This window comes from Macaca thibetana, chromosome 4 (genome assembly GCF_024542745.1).
Source record: "Macaca thibetana thibetana isolate TM-01 chromosome 4, ASM2454274v1, whole genome shotgun sequence".
NCBI classification, from domain to species: domain Eukaryota; kingdom Metazoa; phylum Chordata; class Mammalia; order Primates; family Cercopithecidae; genus Macaca; species Macaca thibetana.
Genome location: NC_065581.1, coordinates 95,902,193 through 95,913,834, shown reverse-complemented (window position 1 = coordinate 95,913,834; position 11,642 = coordinate 95,902,193). Strand labels below are relative to the sequence as shown.

The 11,642-nt window shown below is 49.1% G+C and overlaps 1 protein-coding gene across 1 annotated transcript; it reads right to left on the bottom strand.

The window, feature by feature from the left end:
- Positions 1 to 991: 991 nt before the first annotated feature.
- On the bottom strand, positions 992 to 5,874 carry POU3F2 (POU class 3 homeobox 2). The gene has a single exon (XM_050786591.1). The coding sequence runs from the start codon at positions 5,572 to 5,574 to the stop codon at positions 4,243 to 4,245; it is 1,332 nt and encodes a 443-aa protein (XP_050642548.1). The 5' UTR covers positions 5,575 to 5,874; the 3' UTR covers positions 992 to 4,242.
- Positions 5,875 to 11,642: the final 5,768 nt, after the last annotated feature.

The window sequence follows — 11,642 nt, the reverse complement described above, 5'->3', positions numbered from 1 at the left end:
ACCATCTGAAATGTAAAGGCGGTTACTTCGTGGGAACCGAGAATGTTTAGGACTGCCAAACGTAATATTATTTGTGGCTATTCCCTCCATCTGACCTTCACATAACTCTTTTTCACATGATCATTTCTCCCCCATATTATTACATAAATTTTAAAAGTAACATACTTTGAAGAAACACAGGAGGTCTTTGGGACAGCTGTATTCTGCATTGTCTTAGGAGAAAGAAAGGGTTTGTTGTTATGGCTAGCCAACATCTTAGGGGCAACTGACCCACAAATTTCTCCCAGTGGCAGTGATGGGGTTTTCCACATTAGTGTGTAATACATTCCCCAAACCAGTGTGGCAACTACCTGAGTAGCCTTAGGATCTGAACAGCAAGCATGGGTCAAAACCACGGTGTGCACGTTTAACATGTGATGGTTTCCAGTCAGCAGCCCCTGTGGCTAAGAACAAAAATGCCTTCTCAAGGTCCACTAAAATGCCCTGCAGAGGGCAGATGCTGCTTGTTTTCTGCCTGCAGTAGAGCAGAATATTGACCCAGAACTCAAATCTATACCCAGCTTAAACATTTTACCCATCAGCATGTCTGCGGTCACAAAACACTTCTTCTTTCTGTCACTTCTCGTTCAGACTATTGAGAAGATCATTTGATGGAATCTGTTTGAGACCCATGTAATATTGACTAGGAGTTAGAAAAGATGATCAGATGTAATAAGCCCAGAAACTACCTTTCAAAATGGACATTTATACTTAAACCAATGTTCCAAGGAGGGGTTTAAATACATCATCAAACTTGTAAAGTGATCCAACACTGCTTGAAATTCTCACTAACCTTAAAACGGATTTTTGGTACTGTGTCATCTAAGATTGTCTGAAACAATCTGATATTAGCATCACGGCTTGAATCTCTCCCATATGTTCTTTTTTTTTTTTTTCTTTACTTGCTTTAAAGCCCATTTGTATGCCTAATGAAAAATAGACACAATTGTATAAACCATTGTAAAATTCATCTTTTTATGCAAACCAAACAGGAATAATGTATAGGATCTACTTCTAATCATTTAGTAAACACACAATAGCATACTATCAGGGTTATTCTTTGTTAAGAGATACTTGTAAATTATTAAAAATAATAATCTCCTAAATCCTGCCTTTCTGTAGATCCCAAATTATATGAGGACCTGTGGGTAGAGATTAAAGTCCACCTAGTTCCACTGATGTTCTCCAAAACTGCACAATTGAATAAGGTACAGTTAACCTGGAAAGAAGATGCAGGCATATCTGCACATATTTAAAGGGGACAAACATCTCAACAAATTGAAGCTCAAACCCAATGACCATTTCTATTTAATGCTACAGGCATAGTGGCTGAAAGATTTGGGACTAATAGTTTTTGCAAAGAAAAGTGAATTAGACCAGTAGTCTCCATTTAAAAAAAAAAAAAAAGCCTCTGAAAGTTATGAACATGAAATCTGGCGGTATATGCATAAAATTTATTCCAAAACTTTATGAAGTATAAAGGAAGGGAAGTGTTTTACACACAACTCAACTCAGTCAATTTAAGGTCTAGGGTTTTCCCCCCTTAAAACTTGGCACTATCTTTAAAAATAAAATAAAGATATTTCAATAATTAGAACAAACTATGAAGGTATTGTGCATTTCTGTTTTATGTAGATAATAAAATATTACTTTAACATAAATATATAAGGATCTCTGCGTTTTTATTTTCCCCACAAGCACAACCAAATGTACCAAAAACAAAGTATTTTTTAAGAGACTGAACAAAAAAATTACATCCCATATAGATTTTGCTCACCTATTCATTTAAAGCTACAGAAAAACAGTTTCCAGAACCTTTTTGCTTCAAAAGAAATAAATATACATTGAGGCAGGCCACTTAAAAATGATATGAAAATATTTCCCTGGGTAGCATTAAAAAAAAGAAAAATAGACAAAGAAACATTTAAACTATTTCTGCATTTCAAAAGACAGATATTAAACATATATACATAGTGGTAAGGTTCAGTGGTAACTTTCATCTTAGTAAACCTATAAGAGTCAGAGAAGCTGTAGATACATCCTCTGAACTCCAGCTTCTGACCTTACCTACTTGGTAATAAGTATCTGAAAATTCATTTCCTCCCTTCACCAGTGGCTATTTGCCCTGCTCTGGATAGCTTCACTAAAGGCCAGTCCCCATACCTCAGGAACGAGCAGCGTGATGTACCCGAAGCAGCTCCGTGCCCATCTCCTTGTGACATTCATTGGGGGAAATGAAATACAGGCAAATAAATATGCCCATTATAAGTCACCATTTATCTTGCAAAAACATTGAAAATGAAACAATCACAGGTGTTTGAAAAGACAATATAAAGCATATTTCCTAAAACCTTAAAGACTAATGAGTGCAATGCTAATCTGATGCTGAACCATAATTTTATGGTAGTGAGACTTTCATTTTTTAAAATAAAAATTTATCTAATACCTAACTGGAAAAAAAACCCCCAAACTTTTAAGATTAATAAAAAGTGTTTTCCCTTTTAGCGCCCTTTTGTGCTGATTTTTCTTTTAAATTTTAACTGATCACAGTTTAATGGTATTTATTTTCAATACAGTTACAAGTTTTTTCACCTACACTTTCCAGTAGAGTCTTTTGTGTTTGGAGTTAACCGTTTTCCATCAAGATAAGGTCAAAAATGCACTTAAAACTATTAACAAAGGGGAGAAAGGAAGGATTGAAAATGGCATTTTTTCCCCCTTCATTTGCCTTCCTTAGTGAAAGAGGGGGGAGAAAGCTGTCCAAGTCAAAGTGGTATATTCTGCAATAAATTACAGGAAAAGAGGGCGTGGGACCCTAAATATGACTTGACAAACAAATGAGCTAGTGAAGACAAAACCTGTCTACTGCGTGGAGATCGTCTGTGTATGCTGTGGGTATTTGTGTGCTAAAAAACACAGCCTTATGCATACACTATTAAGTTCTTGGGTCCTTTTTTATGTAAAAAAAAAAAAAAAAGCTTATTAGAGAAACAAAGTTTAACTGCTGCTGTCAGCATAAAGAATTCTTCATAATTGTTACTAAAACTGAAGGTAGAGAACTATATAGGGATATCTGAAGATATATACTTCCCTAGTTCTCTTCAAAGTGCCACTTTCTTTCTGCTGGACAACTCTGGAAATATATTTAACCTCCACATTTCCTCTGAGCTCTTTCACAATGGGCCCGCCTGATAAAATGAAGCAATCAGTCACTCACTATCGATTTTTCTTTTTCTTCCCTCCATAACCTCCCCCAGAAACACTGCCTGAAAATGAAGTTTACTTTGTGGCTCGTAACAACAACCAATGCTTATTTTTATATTGCAAACTGGATTCTTGCCTTGGATAAAGCGGGTAGACCACGCACATTTCCTGAAAGCAGAGAATTGTCTATTTTGTATGAAGCCAATCGTTTTGCTTTGGTAAGAGGAACAAATAGATGTTACACCCTTGTAAGGGGAATCTGAAGGTAACCAAAGTTCACAAACAGTACGAATAAGGGGCAACACAAGAACATTAGAAATGGAGAGAGGCCAAGAGCTGGCTTCAACTCTCTCCGATGAATAAAGCAAAGCAAAACAAAATCCCCCAAAACGGCAATTCCCAAATTAACGGTGGGGAGAAAGAGAAAATATGTTCATGAATTTGTTCATGTAAACTTCAATTTTCTTGCAGTGCAAATTTATGTGGTTAAATTTTGCCTATATCAAAGAACGTGTGTATTTTTTCCTCTTTCCTGATGGGAATCCACATCAAATAAACACAGCAGCATGTGCCAACTCCAAGCATCAGGAAGCTGCGTCTTGTGTTTATCATGGTTTGGTGGATATTTTTTCCCTTTTTGGTAATTTATTTAGTTTTGCCAGGTATTTATCTCAGTGCTTGCCATCTCTCTATCTCTCTCTCTCTTTCTATCTATCACACACTCTCCTCACTCTCTCCAGGAGACACTCCACTCCATTGCCTGGTTACTCGTCTGCAAAGGTCAAAACACATCATTACACCTGCTACCTTTAAAGGATAGTCCAGTGTCTTAGTTGCTTTCCTTTTTCCTTATTTTTTTTTTCTTTTTAAGGGACGGGGAAATAGTAATTAAAAATAAAAGAACAATCAGAAGTTAGAGAGGGAACAAGAGGGCCGGGAAAGGGCCAAGGACCGAAGGGGAGGGGGAGCCCCGCGCTCTGCCCCTCCCCCCGCTCGAGTTCACTGGACGGGCGTCTGCACCCCGTGGTGTGGTGGCGTGTCCCTACTCCCCCCGTACACATCCTCGGCGCCCGGCAGAGTCCCTCCGGGAGGGGTCATCCTTTTCTCTTTCTGTCTCCTGTTACAAAACCAAACTCTCACCACCTCCTTCTCCAGCTGTAAGCTGTCCGCGAGGGAGGTGATCTCCTGGGCCGAGGGCTTGGGGCATTTGAGGAAATGGCTCTCCAGAGCCCCCTTGACGCTCACCTCGATGGAGGTCCGCTTTTTCCGCTTGCGCCCTTGCGCTGCGATCTTGTCTATGCTCGTGGGGCTGCCCGAGGACGAGTCTGCCTCCTCCAACCACTTGTTCAACAAAGGCTTCAGCTTGCACATGTTCTTGAAGCTCAGCTGCAGGGCTTCAAACCTACAGATGGTGGTCTGCGAGAACACGTTGCCATACAGAGTGCCCAGAGCCAGCCCCACGTCCGCTTGGGTAAATCCCAGTTTGATCCGCCGCTGCTTGAACTGCTTGGCGAACTGCTCCAGGTCGTCCGAGGTCGGCGTGTCCTCGTCCGAGTGCGGGTCGTGGTGCGCGCCTGGGTGGCCAGGCGGACCCTGCGGGGGCGGCGGGGGCGGCGGCTGCTGGTGCGGGTGCGAGTGCGGGTGGGGGTGGTGGTCGGCATGGTGTGGCTCATCGTGCGCGTCCCGCAGGCCGTGGTGGTGCAGCCCAGCCGGCTGCCCGCCGGCACCCAGCATGCCGTTCACCGTGAAGCTGGGCTGCGAGTAGAGCAAGCCGCCGTTGGACGCTCCCATGGAGGGTGGGAGGTGCGCTGTAGCCGCCGCGCTCCGCCATGCCCCGGGCCCCGGGTGATGGTTAGCGGCGTGGTGCACCAGATGCGGCGGACGCTGTTGCTGCTGCTGCTGCTGCTGTTGCTGCTGTTGCTGCTGCTGTTGCTGTTGCTGCTGCTGGTGCTGCTGCTGCAGGGCGCCTGGCCCGTGCAGCTCGTCGCCGCGGCCGCCCTGCTGCACCACCACCGAGGGCTTGATGTCCGGCTGGCCCAGGGGGCTGGTGGACCACGGGGAGCCGTCGCCGCCGCCCCCGCCGCCGCCCCCGCCCCCCCCGCCGCCGCCGCCGCCCCCGCCGCCGCCGCCGTGGGACAGCGCGGTGATCCACTGGTGAGCGTGGCTGAGCGGGTGTCCGTTGCTCTGCAGCGCGCCGTAGTCGCCCTGCACCAGGCTCTGCGCTTCGCGGTAGCCCCCCGCGCCCTGCTGCATGCCGCCGGGCGGCTCGGCGTGCACGATGGAGGCGCTGGAGGTGAGCAGGCTGTAGTGGTTAGACGCTGCGGTCGCCATGACTCTCGGAGCCGGACTGAGCGCTCCGGTTAAAGGAGCCGCGCATTTGACAGTTACTTTTTCGCCTCGGGCTCCCTCTCCTCGCTAGCTCTTTCTCCTCTCTCTCCCACAGCGGGCAGCTCCGACGCCCGCTCCGACGCCTTCTGTTGCTGCTCCTGCTATTACTGCTGCTGCTGCCGCCGCCGCCGCCTCCCGCCTGCCCGCCCTCGCTCTCTTTCTCCTCCTCTCCCTCCTTCTCGCTCTCGCTCACTCTCTGACTAGCTCGGCGCTCCCCCCTCTCCCTGCTCTCTCCAGCTCTCTCCCGCTCTCTTGGCAGCGCCGGCTCGCAGCGGCACGCGCCTGGGCCCCGCCCCCTCCGCCCCCTCCCATTGGCTCCGCGCCCTTTGATTTACGTGGATACCGCTAGCAACCTCCCAGGCCGGCGCCACTGATTGGTGCAGAGCTACTCCCTCCTCCTCCCCCGGGCTCGGAGTCCTCCTAGCCCTCCTCCTAGTCCCCTTCGCCTCCCGATTCAGATTCCCTCAGTTCTCACCCCCTCCTTCTTCCTCACCCAGGGCCTCCTCCGCCCTCTCTCGGATGGGCCCCGCCCCCCATCTGTCTCCCAGGCAGAGAAGCCGGGCAGGGGGGCGGTCCCGGTGCTCTTACCGACCACAGACACTTGGAAGACTAGGATTGGGGTGGGGGGCGGGGGCAGTGGTGTCCACTTTCTTTTTCCAGTAGGGCTTTAAGATGGGAAAACGGAGGGGTTAAGAGAAAAGTTGGGTCGCACCCAGCCAGCGGGAGTCGGATTTTAATTCACTTAGGGACAAACACACAGTGTGTATCTCTTAAACCTAGAGCCAAAAGCCAGACTTGTTCCCCTGTTCAACTCTCCTTGCATTCCACGGTTAGAGTTTCAGTGCACAAGTGACTCTTGCTCCAGGGTGTGCGGACACTTCTGCCCCAGTAAAGCTCTTCTCCTTCCCCTCTACCCCGTGGCTGGCACAGGCTCTCTTCCTTTTAGCTTCCAGGCCCAATTGTCTCCCAGTCCCTCGGGGAAAGAACCCCGACAGAAGCAGGCTCAGCCGGCGTCGCGGCTTTTAAGTCACTCCTGTGAAGACTCAGAGTGCTTGCTCTGACAGCGTAGCGGTCTGAACTGAAAACAAAACAAAACTCTAAAAGTCTCTGTCAGATTCACACGCCGGCGCGCGCAGTTTTTGGTTTAGAAAACTAGAAGCCTGCGTGGGCTCCGCCTTGTGCGAGGCTGCCGGAGTGCTGGCGAGGGGTGTGCGGCCTCGTGGGGGCGGCGCAGTCGCCAAAGGCCACCTCGGGAAGCGGCGCAGAGGGGCTGCGTGCGCGATTCCCCGCGCTCCTACCGCTGGTGGGTGCAACTTTTCCGTTAGCCCCTTCGGAAGGAGGAAGAGTGTGTGAAGCAAATGGGCTGATGCCAGGGGAACCTTCCTAATCAGTAACTTCTGTGGGCGCTAGCGGGTGGGGTTAGTCTATGTCTTTGGCGCTGGCCAAAGCTTCCAGCTCAGCTTTTAGCAGTGAACTCCAGAGCAAGACTATGGGACCATGCACCCGCAGCGCCGCTCTACGGAGCGCGGGCGCGTCGCGCCATCAGTTCCTTAGCCGCCCAGAGCAGGTGCCGCCTGCGAATTTCCGAGCCTGCAAGCCCCGTAGCTAGAACCCGGGCGCCAACCCAGGCTGGAGCGGCGTGACCGCCACGCAGGGCCGGGTGTGTACCTGGGCGCTGTAAAGCGAAATCAACAGTTACTGCCGGGAAAGGAATGACAGACCCCAGGGAACCTGGATCGCCTCCCCACCTCTCCCCTGGCTCTATCGCTGGTTTTGCCGGCGGTCGTAGGCTTGAGAGGGCAGCCAAATCAACGCTCAGAGGGAGCATTTTGGGGCCTCTGAGCATCTGAATCCAGACAGCAGACTGGAGCGGGCCAGAAAATTCATCATGACTAACAAGGAGCCATGCTCTTTGGAGAGTGGCTGAGCTGTTTATAAATCACCACGTTGAGCACCCGCCCGGGCAAGACGCTTTGGCTGAGAATTTCCACGTGTCCTGTGTTTATGAGCGTGTGTGTGGGAGAGAAATGAATAGGGGAGGGGCGAGCCCACAGGCCGCCAGCAGGACGGACCTGCACCCCCACAACGCGCGCACCCGCGCGGCGAGGCGAAGCGAGGACACACACAGCGTGTCGCTCCGTCCCAGCGCAAGCGCGGGGCCACTCTGGCCGCGCGCCTGGGGGCTGCTAGGAATCCCATAACTTTGTCCAGCTAGGAAAAAATGAAAAAGTCCGAGCCTCAGCGCGCAGACTCAGTGGCTGGTGCCCGGGGCTCCTCAACCGCGAGCCAAGGGGCTGGGTGGCGGGCAGAACCGCCTTCTCCCTACTTCGGCCCTGCGTCCCCTGTGCTAGGCGCGTGACTTTCCCTGGGCCTTGGGGAGCGCACAGACAGCCCGCCAGTCACATCTTCTCCTGACACGTCGCGCCTTTCTTTTCTCGGACCTGGGAGCTCAGAGCTCCCACAGACAGAAGAATCCAGCCCTGGGGAAGGGCCGCGTCCGAGTGCTAAGCAGCTCATACTTCTCCCCCACCTTTCTGGGGCAGGTGTCTGCTTTTCTCTGGATTTAATTTCACATTTCTCCAGGGACAAGGCCTTCTGCAGCCCATAGGATGATACACTCGAGAGAAGAATGAAGTTTCCAAATACATCTCCGAGGGAACTAAGGCGGCCTGGCTCTGAATCAATTGAAAAGTTCTTCCTCCTCTTATCTTTCTCTCCACACCCCACCCCACCCCCCGCCCTCCTCCCCGCAAAGGGCGCTAGTGTGAGAGGACAAGCTTAGGCTGCACGTGTACATCAAAACTTCCTGTCTGCGATAGGACATCACCGGCGATTAATGCTGAGAATCTTCCCACGTTGACTTTCCAGGTCTCCACTCCACCCTCCACCCCCGTCTCATTTCGCTGGCGGCCGAGGAGCCGAAAGGTTCCCAACAGGGTTTAATATACCCAATAAATCCCCGGGAGTACACAAAGCAATAGCCTACCCGGGGCCTCAGTCTCTGCACCCCACCCCCACCCCCGAGCGCGGCCAATCGCCAGGCGGGCCAGGCTGGGCGCACACCACAGCTCTGAGCACCACCTCCCCACGAGCTACCGCCGCCTCCCCTCCAGGCGCCCGGGGCCCGGTTGGCGCGAATGCCGGGTTCCGAGCACCCTGGGATTCCTGGTCTGCCTCCCAACGCGGCACCTTTTTGGGGCTCCTGAAACCTGAGCTCCCGCAGGTTTTAGGTCCAGTCGGGGGCCTCTCCACTGGTTCCTCCCCCGCCCCGTGCTCTCGGGGCCCATTCTTTGAGCTGACCGTGTCAGGGCTGAGTCCGCGCGTCTGCCTGCCATTCTCCGCCCGCATAAAAGCACGTTGAAGGTGTCTCGGGCAGACACCTCCAGGTTTTGATTCAGTTCATTCCCTTTCACTGTTCAAAGCAGCTGTTCAAATACACAGACTGCTTACGTTGACGTGGAGAGGATTTCAAACAACGCTAAAATGCTTTGAACTGACAAGGTGTCTTGATATCTCCCTCACTCCAGCACAGCTCCTCGAGATCACTCGCTAGGACAATGGCTGAGCAGGCGGTTCATGCGGGCCTCGCCGCCTCCGGGCGCGGACTGCCCGGTGTCCTAAGCCCCTTCCGCAAGGACAGGATGGAGGCACCTGTGGGGAGATGCTGGCACCACCCCAGCTTTTTCTCCCAGGTCCGGAAGAACCTCTACTCAGTCAGTACCCTGAGCTGGACTTGTCTGGAGAAACGGAGCCGACTCCCTCTTGCCGGGGCGCGCTGAGTGGAGGGGAAACATCCTAGAATAACAGAACTACACCAAAAAGACATCCATGTTATCTCTCACATTTTCACACTCCTCGAGATAGTGAGCTCGACCTGGGTCTTAGTAGCACCTAGCACCTTGACAAAACCCCCCAAATTTCCACCTGATTAACAGTTATGGGGTCAGTCCATGCACTGTCACTTGAACTCTAATTTATTAACTCTTCCGTCTAGTAAACACACTCACACCATATATAAAATAGCATTTATTTATTTCTATATACCAGGAGTTGACAGAAAACCCACCATGACCACTCCCATACATTGAGCTGGAGGCACACAATTACTAAAACAGAGGTGAAACGGTATTCATTCGATCTTAATTTTTTCTTATTTATGTAGTCCCAGGATAATAAGAATCAGGAAACGAAAGAAAACAGTAAGAATTTTCTTAGGAGATGGCCATTGGGGGAGTGGAGGTGGCAGCTGGTTTAAACCTAGGTAAAACTAGAAAAAGAAACTGTTTCTTTTTTCATATATCCACCTTGGAGGATCATATTTGAATGTCCCTACTCCTCCTCCTCTTTTTAAAAAGCCTTGTCTCAGTCATTCATTCCTGTGCTTCCTGCTCTTCTGCTAGACCCCAGCAGCTGTTTGATTTGGTGAGACCCCCCTCCAACCTCTGAGTGGAACTTCTTTACTAAGGGCCTGCAGAATGTCAAAACTGAGGCTCCGGCTTCAGATCTAGAGCTTTGAACAGCCAATCCACACAAAAAGGCAGCTGGCTGCTTTAATGAAAACTGCCATAAAGCTTCAAGAACTTCAGCCTTGGGGGATGCATTTATAAGGAACATGGAAAATGCATTTCCAAGTTGCTGGTTCTTGGGAGAGACATAATAAACATTTACCAAAAAAAAAAAAAAAAAAAAAAAAAAAAAAAAAAAAAGGGACAGAACTTATTATCTTTAATTATGCAACAGCACATTTTCTCCTGAAGCAATAAAGCTTCCATATGAATTTGTATGTTACTATCTATACCTACATTTTGCAAATTCCTAAATGTGCATCTGTCCTTACGTCATAAAAGGTCTTGAAGAATGAAAAGTTTTCTGAAAGTTGAAACTCCCCTATGTCATATGCTTGGCAACTCTGGCCACAAATCACATACAAAAATTCTATTTTACCTTCATTACTGTGTAAACCAGTGAAATGTAATGTCCTTAATTCAGTATTTGAAATAAAATTATCTGTATTTATAGATATTATCTTACCCTTTTTCATCAAGTTATAAATTTTATCATTAAAAACAGTCCCCCCTTTGTAGTCTGCAAGTGAATATTTTATAGACAGGGATGGCTTGAAGACATCTAACACCATGTCACCCAGATAGTCTAGCTGTTTCAAGGATTACTTTAAGTAATTTATCAAAGGAAGCCTGCTAAATTCTGAGTGGTAAATATGAGGCCTTAGGAGGGAGAAAACATAAAGAAAGCATTCCATCAGTGTGTAAGATAAATTCTGTTTGGAGGAGTTAATATAGCTTGTTTATATGAAATCTCAGAAACAGAACAAAAAATCTCAGAAACAGAACAGGAGACAATTGGTGGCTTCTAGTTTGCTTCCCGCAATTTCACTTTCAAAGGACTAACAGTTAAATGACCTCTTAACAATGGAGCCTAAAGGTGTCTGTGTGTGTGTGTGTGTGTGCGCGCGCGCGCGTGTGTGTGCGCGCACACGCACAGACAGGCTAGCTCGCGTTTTCTCCCCCTAGCCTTAAAGCAGGTGGATGGCTGGCCACCAGTAGGGGATGACAACTCTTTGATAAATTAAAGTGATTTCAACAGAAACCTTCTTAGCTCTAAAGCATTTGGAAATGTAGTGAGATGAAGTTCTTGCTGGAGCTCCTGGCTTCTCTCATCCTCTGGAGGAATTTTCGAAGAGGAAGGCAAGCTACGGTCGAGTGCACTAACATACACCTGCGCACAGTGGCGGGCTGGGCAAGTGGGAGGAGGGTGTACTCAGCTATTTCACTGAAGCCATTTCCAAGGGCTAGGGCTATTGCTCCAGCCCTGGGATAAACAGGCTGTATTTGGTTGAAGTTGGACTTCAGTTCTCTTATTCTGCCTGCACACAGCACGAATGCAAATCCTTCTGAAGTGCACAAGTGCACTTAACAATTGTGTCGTTAGTGTCCGGGAGGACGGGGGCGGGGAGGGGGGAAGAGGGGACGGGAAGGAGAGCAGGTGGTGCA